The 16,741-nt window shown below is 38.6% G+C and overlaps 2 protein-coding genes across 2 annotated transcripts in view; both read right to left on the bottom strand.

Moving 5' to 3' along the window:
* Positions 1 to 252, bottom strand: part of DAPK2 (death associated protein kinase 2) — a 38,683-nt gene extending 38,431 nt beyond the window's left edge. The window contains exon 1 of the mRNA XM_072402065.1: positions 130 to 252. The gene's annotated coding sequence lies outside the window, so the exon portion shown is untranslated. The remainder of the gene's footprint in view (positions 1 to 129) is intronic.
* A 5,328-nt stretch (positions 253 to 5,580) lies between these two features.
* Positions 5,581 to 16,741, bottom strand: part of TBC1D2B (TBC1 domain family member 2B) — a 32,736-nt gene continuing 21,575 nt past the window's right edge. Inside the window, exons 8-13 of the mRNA XM_072402064.1 lie at positions 15,296 to 15,489; positions 13,655 to 14,152; positions 11,942 to 12,059; positions 11,544 to 11,729; positions 10,677 to 10,798; positions 5,581 to 8,970 (exon numbers count right to left, since the gene is read on the bottom strand). Coding sequence (XP_072258165.1) covers positions 8,775 to 8,970; positions 10,677 to 10,798; positions 11,544 to 11,729; positions 11,942 to 12,059; positions 13,655 to 14,152; positions 15,296 to 15,489 — 1,314 coding nt within the window. The 3' untranslated portion in view covers positions 5,581 to 8,774. The remainder of the gene's footprint in view (positions 8,971 to 10,676; positions 10,799 to 11,543; positions 11,730 to 11,941; positions 12,060 to 13,654; positions 14,153 to 15,295; positions 15,490 to 16,741) is intronic.

The following is a 16,741-nucleotide window of genomic DNA, read 5'->3' as shown; positions in this document are numbered from 1 at the left end:
GATCCCTGCAGATCCCATATATCCTATATATTTTCCATAGGTTCGGTTCCCCCAGTCCCCCATGCTGTGACATTACACCACAATGACAGCCATGCACACACAGGTGAATCTATAATAATTCGCTCTTACCTGAGAGAGCTGTTAGGATGGTCCGGGCACTTAGAGAACTTGCAGACACTTCTGGCTCCCTCCCCCACCAGGGAGACTCTGCTGTCACCGCATACCCCCTGCATTCACCCGGCCAGCTGCAAGATACGACCGGGGCGACACCTGCAGGACATTTAGGGAAGTGCGCCTGCTTTACCAATTCTTGCTGGGTGCAGTGAGTTGAGCTGAATAAGTGGCTCTGATCATATAAATTCCTGCCTGCTATGCAAAACAAATCAATCCACATTTTTATATGCGGATAATGTTTGCTCAGACTAAAGAGGAAAAGGAAAAACCTGTAAAGAAGTTTGTCTACTGGCTGCAGTGTCAGTTTTGATATTACTTCTGTGATACATCACCTGGCAGAAAAAAACAATGAGGCTATTCACAGCATCACTTGGCTATTTACTATTAAAGCTTTGAAGCAAGTATTTGTGAATATAAATGTGTTGATGAGTGTGCAGGAATTTCTACGATTCTAGGTGGTGTAAACTTGGCCACCAATAATGATACATATAAAAGATGTTTTTTTTTGGCTACTTGTATTGATTATTAGTTTACATCAATAGTGCCAACCAAGATAAGGTATAAGGTACAAGATAAGTGTTCATGATTATCCCAACCACATCGTTAAGTACAGTGTTCCTAATTTGCATTGGAGGTCCATTTTCTAAGGGCCTTATTTCCTCCATTTATGGCCTTCTGCAGGAATCGGCAAGGGAGGTATCTGGTAAATTTGTATACATGAGTACCTAGGAGAGTATTTTGGGTGGTGCCCTGGAGCAGGATACATGGTCCACACTGTGGGAAGCAGCCAATAAAAGCTCAATATATACGCTTTATTAAGAAAATCTTTACAAGATTTTGTTCTGCTGGTATCATACGCCGGTGGTGTTACACCGCCTGTTTCCGGAGGTAGATCCGGCTTGCTGGCGCTGCGGGTCCCATTATGGGACTCTGGAACATATTTTTTGGCCCTGTCCCCTTATTCAGGGCTATTGGGGGAGAGTCAATGCACTAATTGGGGACGTGACTCAACACCGATTTTCCCTTGACCTGCTCCACCACTTGCTGGGATTGCCCCTTATGGAACTCCCCAAGTCCCCCCATCGTTTTTTCTTTTTGACTCATTTCTTCTTTTCTGTTGTTTATTTATCTGTTGTTTCCGTATTTTTATAGTCTATGGGGTTTGATAGGCCAGTACAGTACGGCCAATGTTTTTTACTGTTACTTACCCCAGAGTTTTATGTACCATTATCGGATGTACCTATCACCCTGTATGCTGTGTTTACAAGATGTTTTGCTGTATAAGCCTGGCTGTCTTTATATGTGAAAATGTTCAATAAAAATTCAGTTTTAAAAAAAAAAAAATACAGTGTTCTTTGGGATATAAAACTATACAAACTCACTTATAAATATAGATGTATGATTTTAAGTCCAAAATGAAAGTAGGTTACTTGAAACATTTATTGAAAGGTCCATTAGACTCTTTATCCGATGCATTTCGCCTTAATGCCTTCCTCAGGGGAGCATGAGACAGGTAAAGTTTGGTTGTTTCATGGATAGGTAAGATGGATTGTGATGTTGACTTATCAATTTGGAGTACACCAAGGTGACCAGTTTTTATGGAGGTGTGAAGCACGACTCCTATAAAGGTTTTAATGCCAGTGCAATATATGCATAGAGAGGAACCTCTTGCTAGTTTGCTTGGGTTGTATTCTTAAGTGCACAAAAGTTGAAGAAAGGGGTTCCCCTTGGAAAGTTACCAAATGAGTCCATTGGGCTTTATTCTGAATTGCAGTGATGATGTACTGTTCATGTATTGGACGACCCCCGAGCTCACAGATCTTCGCCTAACCCATAAGTACTCATTACGTCTATCTCTGTTCTTAGCAAGAATGTCGTCTTCTAACTTGTTGCTGTAGCCCCAAAATTGTATTACTTTTAGAACTTCATAAAATATATACAGTACATATATCGGATTAGTTAAATGTGGGGAGCATTGAGCATTATCCAGGCCAATCCTATTATTTATGAATTTATAGTGTCAGCTCTAGAGCTTTCTTATCTAACAAAGTCTCAAAGGGACCTTGCTTAAGAGGGCAGCCTAGGAGTTTAGTAACAACAAAATGAGTTGCCATATTTGCCTTCATTCAGCCAGCTCCAGCAGGTCATCTCTCTACTTTCAAGTCTAGGAAGGAATAATGGTGCTTGCCCCAAGGATGGACATGTAGGGGAGTGAAGTCATACCCGCTGAATGGGAGCAATTTTGAAGTCAAAGTGTCCCACGCTTAGTTGGGCTTTTGGGGATCTATTTAAAGAAAATGGATTTTTGCTTGCAGGTATCCATACTTTTGTCAGACATTGGATGTGTTTTTGGAGATCAGGAAATGTTTTTAATGCAGCATCAATGTATAATTTATATATTCATATAATCTCAGCATGAATTCAGCATTCACAATTTGTGTTTTCCAACCTTGGAGAAATGAGGAGTTGCATAGATCTGTTTAGAAAGTCCCCGCCTGGTGGTTTCCTAACCTGCATTCTGTTGTTGCTTAAACTGTCAGAAAAAAATGAACTGATATGAGTCAGATAAAAGTAGGTTTGGATGCTGTTGCTGTCTGTAAGCAAAAATAATTAAGGCAAATAAAAAATTATATTCACAGGCAACAATAAGCTGCCAATGTTTTTGAAGCTGCCCCTAGAAACAGTGCTAGTTTTTTACCAGCATGTACAACGTTTTAACTTTTTTTGCACAGCAGTCGCTGGCTTTTCTTGCTATTGGTACGGGAAAAGCTTGTCCAGCAAGCACCCTATAGTTCACCTTTTATTCAGGTGCTCCTGTTCTGTGCACACATATCCCTTAAAAAATCATTTACAAAGCCCCATAGGCATAACTCTATATATCTGTGTACATGGCACCATCTTCATTTAGCTCTCTGTTAAGATATCATATAATGTAAAAATATAAGGTATTATTATTATTAATAATAATAATAATAATAATAATAATAATAATAATAATAAAGAGGATCTATTAAGCACCAACATATTACGCAGCGCTGTACATTAAATAGAGATGGATTAAAATTAGGGTAGTATGGACAGCAGGTGAATGCTATCATTTGGGACTTTGGAGAAGGCAAGAGCCTTTGGCCAGCTTGATCCCCTCCAAAACCAGCCCTTCTCTTCTCTATCACATATTTACAAGATGCAGAGACTAGGAGAAGACTGAAAGGACTTGACTTGGTATTCATGGCAGAAGTATCACCACCCTGTAGCATTACTTCCATGTTAATACATCTCCCAGACATGGATATCTCTTCACCTTTTGTGATTCTGCCAGCAAGCAACATTCTAACCACAAGCCAGTGAGCTTCACCTTATAGACAGGAGGCATAATGCAACATACTGACTCTAAGCATTAATCCAGCACCTCTATTACAGAATAACCTTCAAGGTAAATGAAAATGATTGTTGTGGTCATATTGTGTGATGTGTTAGATTTTGTTTTACCAAGTATTACTGTATGTTATATTAGCATGTATATGATGTTTTGTAGTATTGAGTTAATCACAGCTCACCCTGTTTTATGTGTTGCATCATGAATATCAAATATTCAGTCTCGACTTTTAGTAATGTTTTCTATTAAGGCCTGATAGACAAAGTATTAACGCTATCTCTATATATGTGCAGAAAACAATATGAATTACCTTGGGGGTGGAACCGTGCTCATACTTTTGTATGCTCAGCTTGTTATATGGTAAAAGCTGAAATGTGCTGTAAACTAGCTTAGTTCAGCCTTTCACTGTTCTTTGTGGTTTGTTATAAACAAGGTGCACTAAATATTTTGTTGGGGTTTATGTAAAGCAAAAATGTTTGCCCCTTTGCTGTATTTGTTGCCGAGTTAGCACATTATTGCTTTTTTTATGCATACAGTAATCACATGTTCATTCCAAAAAGCTTCTAAGTGGCTGCCAAATCGTGACTGACCCAATTCCATCCCCACTTGCTTAATTATTGTTTGTGCTTGTGCACACATACACCATCTTTACAAAACTATCTTGTCTTCGCTTCCAGATTTTTACAAAGCATATTGTGATTCTTCTGCAAATACAAGAAAATCTCCTAAATCTGCACAGTAATACAAGTGCTGGATTTTAATTATAGATGAATGTCAGTATTTTGGTCCGGCAAAAGCTTTCCAGAATTATGCTTAGGGTTAATATGAACTGGGCTATTCTATCATTCTTGGATTTAAAGCACTGCAGTGTTTCTTTGGATGTGTATTTAGGGTCATTGTCTTGCTAGATGACAAGCCTCCATAATCATGTCTGATGATTAAAACAGATCTGCAACACATGCCATGTATTCAAACTCAATGTAACTTACCTCCAATTCCCACAAGTTTCTCAACCTTTCCCAGCGAAAAGCATTGTACAACATCATATTAGCTGCACTGAGAAAGCTGAAACATTGAGATTTGGCCTTATCAGGTCCCACATATCAGGGGCTTTCTGGCAAACACTAAATAATAATTCAATAATAGCTTTGTTCTTTTGACTTTTCCTAAAAGCCTAGTTTTGTGGAGCCTTAGGTTATTTATTGCTGTCCCAGGGACAATCAATTTACTGTATCTTTGGTTCTCTGGTGCTTTTCTGACTACAAATTTAATACAATAGACCCCCGTTTATCCCATTGGGTTACATTCCAAAAATGAAAATCCATGATACATGGATACTTTACTTTACCCAACTGCACGAATAGCCAGCAGCCAATCACAACCAGGATGTGATTGGCTGCTGTCTATTTGTGCAGTCAATCAGAATGCCCCATTCATTAAATCCAAATGAGTGGGGCATTCTGATTTGCCAGACATGTTCCTCCTATAACTCCCAGCATCCCCCACACTGCACTTTACAATACAACATCACGGGTTTGCAGAAAACACAATATACCAGGACCATGTTTTTCAAACTGCTTTATGGAGGGGGACTGTATATAAAAACCCTATTCTAGGAACAGAGCAATTATTGGCAGTTAGTGAATGAACTAACATGAATGAGCCCACTAGCCAACCAACTACAGTACTACAACTGATTTTTTTTCTACTATTTAAATTATGTAAATTATATATCTGGAATTTATAAATTATTAATAATGTGTACCAGAACACTGTATGTTCACTTCTGCTGAATGATTACATACCTTTACTTTGTCCCATACCTCAGATATTCCCTGTTTGTAGAAATGATACCAGTCTACAGGCATAAAGTGGGACATCACAGGGACAAAGTAAAAGTATACACTTGTTTATTCTCAGACTAACATATTACAATATTGTAAGTCAAGAAGCCATTGTTTCAGAAAACATTCTTTTCAATTGTTCTTTAGGCTGTAAAACAAAACATAAAAACAAAACAGCACACACAATTTACAGAAAAATCCAGCATATTTAATATGAAAAAAATTTGCTTTCCCACATAGTTAAGGGTAATATATAACACTGTATTATGACCCACAATGGAAGTTTAAGAGACACTAGAAAAGTGATAGCAGATCCTCATATAACACCACGCAACCTCTCAAATACCAGCTGTTTTCTAATACATGGTACAAATCTTGCAACAAGAATTCACATTTACAAAATTAATACAGACATCATATGATTTTACTCATACTACAGGACAATGACAGCACTAGAAATAGTTACCTGTAATGCTCAAACACCTTGTTATCAATCTGGTATTAAGCAATATACCTACATTGGAGGCTTCTGATGGATTTACTATTCTCTGGCTCCGGTTTATCGACACTATAAAAAATATCACAGGTAACCATCCCATAGTTGAGAGAATGGCAGCTTTTGTCCTAAGCTTCTCAAGCAGTATCTTTTTTCAAAATAAGACCCCTTTATGACATACTTCAAAATCATACTTCTGAAATGAAAATCTCAATATGTAACATTAACTTATAATGCATTGCCTATAATTGTTATTCTTAGCTGACTGTAATTATGTGATAAAAAAAGAAAAAAAGAAAAATGTGAAGTAGAGGGTTGGAATGTGTTTCAAATACATTTATAAAAGCACTTCGATAACTGTACACTGGATTCTAAAAACTGAAAAGAAAATACTAGTTATGGAACCCCAACTACAGATATGCACACAGACAGACATGGCCTGACCACTGCTAGCCATGACAATTCCAGTCCACGTGATCCATACTTCATGAATGATAACCATCTTACAGGCCAATAACTGCATGTATTTCCCAGCAGTCTCACTCAAATGATACAAATAATGTTGGAAGTGAAGATATTAAGGTATTATGCTCCCTGACTAGAAAAGCCTGGATACAAAGTTATTGGAAACAGTCTACACAAATCATGTTATTTGGAATGTGTGTTTATTAGATGTATGGAAGTAATTACTCTACCATGTGCAGATATTGCACTATACCTAATGTACTGGCTCTTGCAACATTCACAGATAAATGACCATACATTTTAAGATCCTTTTCCTTATACATACCAGTGTCTCCACATGGATCAATCCATTCAGTTGCACAACAGCAATTATTTGTGCGTCTAATATTTCATTTCCTTTTACCAAATAGATTGAAAATAGCATTGTATGCAGCAAAAAACTACAATTCTTACTTCACAAGACCTTTGATGGTGTCCTGTAATATCTGGCACCAAGATGTTAACATAAGGGTATTTCATTTACACTGATGCCATTGTGATCTAGAGGAAAACTTAGGCCTGACTAGGCCCCTGTTCTATTCTGATGCTCAAATGCCCACTGTAAGGAATTTGGTGGATGAATGGGCATTCTATGTGGTCTGTGGCTAGCCAAATCCAAAGTTTCCAGATATATAATTTGTGTTTTGATGTTTTTTTTCCCAAATCAAACACTCAAGACTGAGACTGGCTTCTTACATTCACAGTGCAAATCCAGTTTCCCAAAAGAATTCCTAATAGTAATCTCTAGCAATTGACGCAGTACAATTACTTTTCAGCAGCCTGTATGTTCTAACTTCACTCTAAATTACTTTTGCAGATATTCAGCACTTAATCACCGTTTCCCCTGCCATGTACTATAGTGCTTTTTCTCCACTTCCTAAGTCACTGTTGTGCCGTGCAGTGATCCAGGGGTTAGAAAGTGGAACCATTGTGCATGGCATGGGGCAAAGGAATCTTATACTCCTGGAAGTGTCAAATGCTTAAGAATCTTATACTGGAATAGATGTATGATAGGACATGTGGGATACCAGAAAGGTGTGTATCTTCTTTCATCTTTTATTGCAGGAAACAGTCATCAGCTTTTGGGGCAACTAGGTCTTGTAAGGTATATGAACAATAATGATAGAGATACTTAGGTGAAAAGATCACTATTGCTGAACTTAGAATCCTACAAATTTTAAATCCTCATTGCTCTGAACCAGCAGAACATATTCAGATAAACTGATCAGGTCGGAAGAAAAAAAAATGCTCCCACTTATCTTTTCGAAAATGGAACATAGAACACCTCTTAATGTGTGAAACTTTGCTGCATCAGCTTAAACACTAATTTACTAAGCTCCAGTAATGCCACAAGCCAAGATATTTGTTGTATGGTCTGCTGGGGCTTTTAGTGATAAAAGATAACAACGCTTTGGGAATATATAAGGCAAATTGGTGTTGTCACCATTCACAGGAATGGCAACCATGACAGTGGTAATGGTCGATTTACAAGGTAATTCTTCTGTGATGTGGACGGTATAGCTATGAACAATACAGTGGATTAGCTATGACCTATAACATTTTGTTACTTCACTCAGAATTCCACTACTTATTAGGAATATAAGTGAATAGTGGTTATATTACTTTGGTTCTAGATTTAAATATTTATTCCTGCTAACCCCTGATTGTCCCTGGTACAAGCACACCAGCAATTTTCTAATACTGCTTCAATTAAAGGTTGTTTAGATACTCAATGTAATACAATAATACAATGTCAACAAAAGTATCAAAAATAACATAATAAAACTTAGGAAAACAATATTTAAACGTGTTACAGATATAAAATAGTAAAAGTAAAAAAAAGAGGCCTGGAATGATAGTAAAGAACAGAGCTGACTACCATATTCAAGTGCTTTAAATCGTATATTTTCCCCAAAAAGCAAGACGTTTAATATAGGTCTTGCTTTGCCAACTACAAATACTGCTTTAGCAAAGTGCCTTAGAAAAGTTCATTTACTGATCTGACCACATAAAGAGAGATATGACTGCTCGATGGTATATATAAGTCTGTGCATTCCTCACTTCAGAAACAACCTCCAGAGGACATCTGCAGAAACAACCTCTTAAGCGCAGTAATGAAAATTGCCCAAATCCATAGATTCTTTTTTCTGACACCATCAATTAGAAATCACCATCCACCAGCAATCTATCAACCTTCTTTTTGTTCAACTCTTAATGGGAACAAAAGTTGGCCTTTGATAATATATTCAGATGATTTTGGCCACAGCAGATACCTGAAGGAAAGATGTCTTGGCTTTGAAATACGCCCAGCGTTATTTTCAAAGGTTGTTCAGGACTATTAGATATTTTATAGAAAGTCTTCTGTAGCATCTGCCTCAGCCTAACCATCTTCATCATCATCACTGATGAGGTCTCTCCGCTCTGGGTTGGTCTCTCGTTCTCTTATGAAATCTGCACGGATGGCCTCGAGCTCAGACAGCTCTAGACGCACTTTCTCCAAATGGTATGTGCGGCGGTTGCGAATCTGGCGTAATGGAAAGGGGTTCATGTCCACAAATGCAATATTGCTGAGTTTCCTGAAATGTAAGAAGTAAAAAGTAGAAGTAGTAAATGTAAGAAGTGACAATATTGCAAACTTTATGTTTGTCTTACCGCTTGTGGTTGAAGGTAGTACTGTGATAACACAGGCCTTCCTCTATAGACTAGTAAACTACAACTAACAAAAACCCAAAAGTTTTACTTCTATGGTTCCACTGCCAAGGAGGCCAGTGAACAAAACTTTTGAGTAGCATCAGATTTTTAGAATATGCAGAATGCTATATAACATATAAATAATGCTATATAGCAAACATATAAACTATACCATATACGAGGGGGTGCTGAGAAGTTCCTGGCTTTGCCCCTTCTAGATGAAGTAGAAAAATGAGTGTGGGGGCATATGACAGCCTAATATCTTAGTATGTAAGTGTGCAAATATCAGGTCTTTGCAATTCCTAAAACTGTTTTTTCTTTTAATAAAAAGCTGTGATAGCAGAGGCACAAGTAAGTTTCACGTTGTAGGAGTTACGGGCCGTCATGAAGTTTTTGTTTCTCCAGGGAAAGTCAGCAAAAGGACATTCACCCTGAGATGTCACAAACACTGGGGGAGAAGTGTCCTTCCTACAGCTCTGTCAAAACCTGGATATCTCGTTTCAAGACTGAGCATTTCACTGTTAAAGATGAGCCCCACAGTGGGCGCCCCCCAACCTCAACTGGCCCGGCAACCTGCGATGCTGTCCATGAGCTGATTATTGAGGGCGGGCGAATATCCGCAAAAAAGATAGCCCAGATACTAGACATCTCACGGGAGCGTGTTGGGTTTGTTATCACCACTATCCCAGACATGCGCAAGCTTTCAGCGAAGTGGGTGCCGAAATGTTTGAACAGTGATCAAAAGAAGGAACGAGTTGAAGCATCCAAAGCAGTTTTGGCCCATTTTGAAGCTTCACAGGACTTTTTGGCTGTTAGTGACTGAGGATGAAACCTGGCTCAACATCTATGATCCTGAAACCAAGGAACAGTCAAAGGAATGGCACCACAGCGGGTCCCCGCGGCTAAAGAAGTTGGACACAAAAGTCATGGCGTCCGTTTTCTGGGACAAAGACGGTATTCTGTTGGTGGACTACCTACCTCAGGGCTCTAGTATCACAAGACAGTATTATGCTAACATCCTGGACCAGCTGAAGGGGGCAATTAGGACGAAACGCCATGAAAAGTTGACCAAAAGGATCTTTTTTTGCAGGACAATGCACATGCGCACACGTCCAATGTTGTGGCTGCCAAATTGAACACCCTGGGTTTCCAATTGGTCCACCATCCCCCCTACTCACCTGACCTGGCACCTTTGGTCTATTATCTGTTCACGAATTTGAAGAAACACCTGAAGGGGCAACGTTTTGAAGACATTTCTGACGTCAAAGATACTGCTGAGAGCTGGTTTGTGACCCAACCAAAGGACTTTTATTTGAACGGTCTAGAAAAGCTGCAACTATGCTGTACCAAGTGCATCAGTCTCAGGGGGGAATATGTTGAATAAATGTGTTATTTCATAACTCTGGCTCTCTTCTTTCTGGGCAAAGCCAGGAACTTCTCAGCACCCCCTCGTATAGTGAAATATTAACATGATATAAGGGCAGTCTGCACCAGAGGTGTCTGCAAAAAAACTTTACAAGCTCAAATGTGATATAACCCTTGCTGTGAGAACATTCATGGTTGGCTTTGTTTCTAGCAGTGGACAACGTACCTTGCATCAAGAATGGTCCGACTGAAATATCTAAGATACTTAAATATGGATGTGGAGTCTTGGATTTTTAAAATGTCCTCCTCTTTGTATTTAAACAATCCCAGTGCAAAGCGAAAAATCACCTAATAGAAAAAAAAAGAAATGTAATATCATAAGAAAAGATTTTCACAAAACTGAATGATGGGCTTAGTCTGTAGAGCTTTTCTTTCACCACTTCACAGTTTTAAATATTTTTTACTTTTGATTTAATTGATTGTGATTGGTAATTTGTTCCTAAATGATCTCTGGCGCTGTGTCCGCATGTAAAGTGTGTAACAAACCCTTTAGTCCAGTGGTCACGAACCTTTTGGACCTCATGGACCACTAAATCCACGGTGTCACTCGAAGGGGAAGAAATTTCGAGTGACGACATGGTGCCGGAACCCATCCACTCTCCCTTCAAAGGCTCAGACCTGTTTGCTAAATATCCTGGGGGGACAGCAGCACAGGCCTGGGGATGCAACAAAAGTTATGTCTACAGCCCTGCACTACTGTCCCCTCAGGATGTCTAGCAAGTAGGTCTGAGCTGCGATGAGAGAGTGGGCGGGTTTGTGTCCATACAGGGAGACCGCTGCTTTAGTCTTTAAATCTTTAACCAAATAGTATATTCAAAAGGTGGTTTATACTCACATATGTACGGTGTGTGTATAATATATATATATATATATATATATATATTTATTTATTACACACATACATTTATATATTATTTTTCCATATATATCTTTTACCGCTTATGGTCTAAAACAAATTAATTACAGTCAGGTTTATCATTTAATATTTTGTGTTGCTAAGCCAACCAACTATATGTAAAGACCGTTTTCATACCTTTGAACCTTCGTACAGAAAAGCGTCCCAAATCCTGAAGAAGATGTCACTAACCACACTATCCACAAACACCACCAGGAACCAGTTAAAGGTAATAAGAGTGCAATCCACATTGTACTGCTCAAAATGAGCATTAAGACGGGGAAGCTTCTCACTCATCAGATCCTTAAAAACCCTCTGATCCACCTGCAAATAAAAATTGTCATTTTAAAAAAGTCTAGCTTTTTTCCAAAGTTTAGTATATAAAAAGAATGAAACCAGATAAATACTCAATGCAATTTTGCAAGACCACTAACATGCAAGTAACAAGTGGAACTAAACCACAGCCCTTCATGAAAACTGAACATAAAATATAACCTCAATTTCACTTAACCCTGATTTACCTAAGCAAAGCATACCTGGGATCCCAGAAGTGTTTTGGTGTAGTAATCCCGTGGCATGAAAACTTCTACAATAGTAACCAGGCACCAAAATGCATCTTCTTGGTCAAGATAAAGGAGTGCTATGGCAGCCAACCTAGAAGAACAAACATGTTAAATACATAAGGCCCAATACCATGACATTAATTAGAAAGAATCAGTCACGAGCAGACATCAATCTCCATTCTTAAACTGAAAGCTTAAAAAAAGCGATTCTTGTCGAAAGACACATGTCATATAAAAAATACAGGACTGCTGCTGGACTCATCCTGAATATGCTAGTTTCTGGTCTGTTCCTGGCTTTAATACTTTCACAGGGACAAACCTAGAATGAATATGAGGCAAGTCAAATCAGAGGGAAATTTGAATTCCTGACCTGCAAATGAGAAAAGTGTATGACAACCATGGTGGTCTGCAATGGTGGCCATGCTTTTTTTTTTTTTATTTGTCTTTGCTGCCCTTAAACATCTGTAATATATTCATATCATATAGTTATTATGTACAATCCGTAAATCAATAACATTTTGCTTTTAAGTAGACCTAATCACTATCACTAAAAGCAGAAATGTTACCCAAAGCATCCAAAAATTTTATTTTCTAGATAGTAGAAAAAAAAGACATTTTTTAAGGGCAGGGATACAAACCCCCAAAAAAGCACAAAAATCCATTATTTGCACACGCATGACCTTTGATTTTTAAAAATGTACAATTTAGAAAAAACCTGCTTGGTGAAATATTTTTCTATAATAATGTATAGAACACTTTTACAAAACACTTGCAAAGCTTTCAGAAAGCTTCAAACATACTTTAGTCCTCATAGCACCCTTCATATCCAGTTTTTAAAGGTAAACCCAAATAATAAATGTTGACTGTCACTTTAAACAAGCTATTAGTATACTTCAGTAAGTTTCTATTATTTATTAATCCCCTATTAAATGTACAGCGCTGCGTAATATGTTGGCACTATATAAATCCTGTTTTTTAATAATAAAAGTTTCTAAAAAGTGTCATGTAGTGGCTAAGCTAGACCTCTCAAACTGGAGGTAGTTGTTGCTTTAAAACAGATTTACCCAACCATTCACTGGGGACACTTGGATATATTCCCAACACCCTTAGGGACAGAATGATGAAGTTAACCATGCAGTTCAGCCTCCCTGTTCACTGAGCTGCTGCGAATAAGCTTAAAAAAAGCATGAAAAAATAGAACCTAAACTTACCAGCTGTACAGAATGCATAAAGTGCTGGGGTCAGATGTATGTATTCTTTCAGCACAGGGGTTTGGATTACCAAGGCAAATATATCCCTGGTCTTCTTAAAAGAAATGTCACCTCCCTCCAACTGGCACTCACCAGACCAGCACAATTTTGCACAGTGCACTGTCCACTGCAGAAGAATGGCTGGACCTCTGCCACTTTTCCTTTGGCAGCTTTGAAGGAGCACAGCTGCAAGCCAAGAAAAATGGCTTGGCAAAATGCTTTCTTGTTTGATAGGCATATGTTGAACAACCTAAAACCTAACGGCTTCAAGAAAGCTACTCAAAGCTTGCTGAACTTTTTACAGATGCTGTGCTACTTCAGTACAAGGCACTCACACCAGACTATTTCACCTTTCTGCCACCAGTGCCTTATGCTGTGTTGAAGCCTTGCTATATGCATACATAGAGTAAAAGCAGTTTTCTTTAATCTCCCTCACCGATTTAGTCCCTGGCAGTAGCCAATATCCGGATTCCTCCAGGAATAGGCTAGCAGAACATTGCGCAGCTTCTGGATCCCCTCAGAGGTGGGTGATGTGTAGTGCTTGTTATTAGGCAATGTTCTCATAAGGTCCAGTTCTATCTGCTTTGATGCTGGATTTTGCTTTTCAAGGGCATTTTTAAGTAGAGTCTCAAAGTAATCAGGAGGAACCTCATCCTTTAATTTCTTGATGTGCTGGTTTACAAACAATTTCCACATCTTAGAACGATGTTGGTGAGGGATCCCAGTTCGGACAAGGTTTTTGAGTTCTGGTGAACGAACCATTTCTCGGTTTACCATGCTGGCAAAGTAGTTTTCCCACTTCACCACTGTTGAGATCTCTTGGTTATCGGACAAGGATAAAGACTTCATATCCAAAGCCCTTACTTTGGCCACCAATCTCTCCTCCTCATCTTCATCCTCAGGGAGGATCTGGAATCCATATATGTCGTATTTGCTGAACACAGGATTACAAAAGGACAGTTACAAAATGATGGCAATTCCTTAACCTAATTTGTAGCGGTTTTACAATACATCACCAGAAATACTACATGTATATGTTAAAGGTAAATCTGTCAATGGTAAATATCCTAAAATGTAGTGGGCTTGTTAGTTTTTTTCAATGTCATTTTTACCTGGTGATCCAGGTAACAAGGTTTGCTGAATCACCCAGCTTCATTGATGAAATTGTATCCTCTCCAGCCTTGGAGAGCTTTAATCAATCAGGGCCCATGTGTCTAGGACCTACCCCGGCCTATGCCTGGAAACAAGCAGCAGGATACTGATAAGGTCATCATTACTCTGATTTCTCCTGCTGCCAGAAAGCTTGCACTACACAATGCAGCACAACCTGCCTGTCAAATAGTGCTAGGACTCCATCTGAATTCAGTACATTCAATGGTAGCATTTTATATCTGCCAGATGTTCAACTTTACATTTCAAAACCACAGTTATTGTATTCTGTATGACTGGTTTATAATTTAGTCATGTTATGCCTTACGATTTAAAAAAAAAAACTAGCAGTCGCCTGTCCTACTATTAAAAGCAAGCTCAAGCAAACTTTGTACTGGCCTAAACATTCGTAAGTGATAACTGATACTTCTGTGCAATGATAATCACCTTTAGAGTAGCTACACTTCAGCACTTATGCTACCTTACCAATGTTTTCGGTTAGGCCAGTTTAAGTTACGATTTATGACAACAGAGGTACCAATTTAAAACAAAAGGAAAGTGTTAGGATATCCAAATGTAAGAACTTTATTGGAAAAATTTGTATTATTCCTTATAGATGAAGTTGGACATAAAACCATTTCATAAGATGTTTTGTCATCACACAGAATCCGGGTGAGGCCCTACCCTGCATTTATTTTGCACACAGGTCTGAAGGCACCAATTTAACACTAGCATTACAACCATCCTAATTTACATGGACATCCCAGCAGCTGCATTAAGCCAGCCAATAATTTTCAGTTTATATTCCACCCGACAACTGAACATTATGATGTATTCTATTCTGAAGGATTACTTTTCGGCTGTGATACACAGGTATCAGACAGTCTCAAACAAGAACAAGGTTTTTCCTATAACAGGTTCTTCATACCTCATGCTGTGTGGTCTGATGAACGTGTGTTCTGTGTGCTCCGCTGCCTCCACCTTTAGTGCATCCTCCAACAATTGGTTCACCACCTCTTGTGCGGGTCCTTCCCCATCAGAACACACTGGTGTCTTCATCTCTTGAAGCAGGACAAGGTACTTGCTCTCAATCTGACACATTTTGGCCTCTAGGTTAGAATACTGCAGACAGAAAAGGGATACATTTAGATTTTTCATAATCCTGAGGTTAAATTATCCAGTAGATTATATATATATATAATAAAGCACTAACCTTCTAAATTATCATCCTTTTCGAGACCCTAACATTCTGTTTTTTAAACGTATAATCTACTGGATAATCTAACCTCGTGGTTAAGATTTTTAGACAATATCTTGGATACAAACTTCATCCTCTTAAGGTTTTGTCATCATTAATCCCAAGTAAACATCTGAGATCGAATGAATCCACATTAACAACAATTATACAATAGGATTAAAGTTTACCATTCCAACCACTTACATCCCTAAGGGGAGAGGATACCTACATTGGGCCCTTCCCCCACTATTATTCAGCCACGTGCAGTCTTCAAATGTTCATCTATCTATTTTGGAAGTACTTACCTGGATGAAATTTACATCCGATCAGCTCCTTCGTTCTCATTTAACACCCCTGCATGAACTACATCAACAAATGCAACCTGTACATGTCTCCCTTATCCCCTGAGGAAGCCTTATGGGCAAAACTCATCTGGAAAGGAGACAAGTGACCTAATTGTTTATGCAATTATTGTTACATATACCGTATATACTCGTGTGCAAGTCAATCTGCCTATAAGCCGAGCTACCTATTTTTACCTTGGAAAACAGGAAAAATTGATTGACTAGCTGAGGATGGAAAACGCTGCAGCTAGTGGCAAGTTTCAGTATTCAAAAAAAATACCAATAAAATTACATTAATTGAGGCATCAGTACATTTAATAAATGTAAGAAATGTATAAATTCTATATGCAGACCCCTTGACCCCCTCCTATAGGACTATACGGTACTCTCACCTGCTGGGATGATCGGACTCCTGACTGCCCTCTCTGCACACACTGAACCTTTCAACCGTTTAACCATTCAAACCCTAAAATAACAATCAGGTCTCAGGTATACCCTGTCAATATTTATGATATGCCCAATTCATGGAATATTGGCCAAGTGGTCAACGGGATTGATGCCTTTTACGTTGTTGGACAGTGGGAAGAATATCAGCTCTACAGATACCCAAAAAGATCATTGATGGTAAATTACCTGAAAGGCACAAATTGCTAGGCTAGTTAAAAAACACTGGTCAATTGTCTATAAGACTAAGCCAGAAATTACATGGACTGGCCTTCCATAGCAACAAACCACCTTCACCTTGCTCTAGTGCACTTTCATTCAAGGGGTAAATGGTTGTTTCTAGGCACTC

The sequence above is a fragment of the Pyxicephalus adspersus genome, chromosome 2, assembly GCF_032062135.1.
Source record: "Pyxicephalus adspersus chromosome 2, UCB_Pads_2.0, whole genome shotgun sequence".
Classification (NCBI taxonomy): Eukaryota; Metazoa; Chordata; class Amphibia; order Anura; family Pyxicephalidae; genus Pyxicephalus; species Pyxicephalus adspersus.
The sequence above is the reverse complement of the archived record's forward strand: the minus strand, read 5'-3'. Positions and strand labels throughout refer to the sequence as shown.